This window comes from Otolemur garnettii, unplaced genomic scaffold (genome assembly GCF_000181295.1).
Source record: "Otolemur garnettii isolate 467f Iridium unplaced genomic scaffold, OtoGar3 scaffold00054, whole genome shotgun sequence".
In the NCBI taxonomy this organism is placed as follows: domain Eukaryota; kingdom Metazoa; phylum Chordata; class Mammalia; order Primates; family Galagidae; genus Otolemur; species Otolemur garnettii.
In genome coordinates this window covers 2,893,370-2,895,517 of record NW_003852449.1, presented here as the reverse complement: position 1 = coordinate 2,895,517, position 2,148 = coordinate 2,893,370, and the positions used below count along the sequence as shown (strand labels likewise).

At 36.9% G+C, this 2,148-nt stretch overlaps 1 protein-coding gene across 1 annotated transcript in view; it reads right to left on the bottom strand.

The window, feature by feature from the left end:
• The window catches only part of TXNDC16 (thioredoxin domain containing 16), an 81,314-nt gene that overhangs the window by 30,880 nt on the left and 48,286 nt on the right, over positions 1 to 2,148 (bottom strand). Inside the window, exon 12 of the mRNA XM_023514489.1 lies at positions 22 to 145. Within this exon, the coding sequence (XP_023370257.1) occupies positions 22 to 145 (124 nt within the window). The remainder of the gene's footprint in view (positions 1 to 21; positions 146 to 2,148) is intronic.

Genomic DNA, 2,148 nt, shown 5'->3' with positions numbered 1-2,148 from the left:
GGGGCGGACAGCGCACAGTACCTATGTCGGCCTCCTCCGCAGCGTCGTTTTCATTTTCTCCTATTTCTCCACCATGCGCAGTATTTTCCACACGGGATACTATTAACTCAACATCATGTAACACCAAAAATTCCAGTGGCGCTCCCTAAAAGTATATTAATGTTTTTTAGTGAATAAAATATAGCAAAGCTTTTCTCCCCCAGACACAGGATCTCACTCTGCCACCCCAGCTAGAGCGTAGGGACACCATCATAACTCAGCCTCAAACTCCTGCCTGAGGCCATCTCCCACCTCAGCCTGACACCCAGCTGGACTATCGGTGTGCATCACTAGGTCCAGCTAATTTGTTCATTCCGTTTTTTCTCTCAGAGGTAGAGTCTCACTGTGCTGCCCAGGGTGGTCTTCAACGCCATCTAGACTCCTAGGTGTGCTTATTTTTATGTCTCCTGCCACACTTGGTTTTGTCTAGATCCTCAGAGCCTAGGATTGTGCCTGGAAAACCACAGGTGAGGTGCAGTAAATATTTAATAAAGTAATACTAGTTACTGTCTATTAGCACTTAGGGATTGTTGGGCCCTGTGTTAAGAAAGCACTGTACATTACTTCATTTAACATACTGACTCCATAACCCTTTAAAGTAGATATTAGTATTCTCTCCATTTTATAATGGAAAAATAATAAGACACAAAGAGGTCAAATAATTTGCCCAGAATTACAAAGTAGAATTTGAACTAGGCAGTATGATTCTATAGCATAAATTCTTAATGCTATATTGTTAATCAGTGCTGTACACAAAAATATGTACCTCAAGACTGATACAATGCTAACAGAAATGTTTTATAATTCTCCTATATATAATAAGGCTTTTAATACAGTAATACAAGTATATGAAACTGTATGTGTAACCAGTTTCAGTACTTAGAGACTAAGGACTACACCCTTTGCCTGGAAGGGTACAGGAGACAGAAAGGATGATTATACAAACCCAGAGTCAACATTACTGCCCTGAGGAGGTTAAAAAAAAATTTACATTAAATTTAATAAACTCAAGAAAAGCTTATTCTATCCTCTACCAAAAAAACCTCTATACAGAGATAGCTATTTAATACATAATGTATCTTATACTATACAAAATTATTTCACTATATTTTAAAATTTAAAACACCAAAACTGGGAAACTAGCATGAACTTTAATCCTTTTACAAAACCTACTTTCCAGTATGGGTACTATAATTTCTTACTTAGGTTCTTTACCTACTAGCAAGAATTGGCTTTGGGAAACTCCCCCTGTGCTCTCTCCATCCTGGGGTCTTGTGTAGCACACACCCACCCCCATACTATCACAGGTTGAACAACGCCCTCATGTGCGAAATATTTGCCCATTTGTCTTGTAAAACTTCTTAGAAGTTAGAAGAAGAGGTTTTATGAATATTTCATAAATGAGGAAACTAAGTCTTGGAGAGAAGTTAATTCATTTATCTAGTCCTAGAACTAGTAAGGAACAAAATCCAAGTTTTCTAATTCTTTTTTATTTTTTTATTTTATTTTATTTTATTTTACTTTTAGAGGTAGAGTCCTGCTTTGCTACCCAGGCTGCAGTAAAGTTGTGCAATTATAGTTCACTATAGCCTCGCACTTCAGGGCCCTTGTGATGCTCCCACCTCAGCCTCCCTAGTAGGTAGAACTACACGTGCATGCCACCATACCTGGTTTTTTTTTTTTTTTCTTTAACTTTTTTTGTAGAGACAGAGTCTCACTGTGTTGCCCAGGCTGCAAGTTTTCAAATGTTCTTGCCATAGATTTAGGGCAAGAAAATTTAAGTTTTACTCCAGGAGTTTTTAAACATATCAACCACCCATTTTTAGCATCTTTATAAAGTATTTAAAAGATGTTAGGAATTAAAGACTTCTTAGTAATTAAGAAAAAATTGAGAAAATTTTAAGGAAAAAAGGGCAGTAACAGAAATTTACAAAGGAAACATAAATGGCCAATAAACCTAAAAATAGTTCAACCACTAGTAATCAAAAACATGCAAATTAAAACAAGAACTTTTTTGTCTATTGAATTTTTTTTTTTTTTTAAAGACAGAGCCTCAAGCTGTCCCCCTGGGTAGAGTGCCGTGGCATTACAGCTCACAGCAACCTCCAA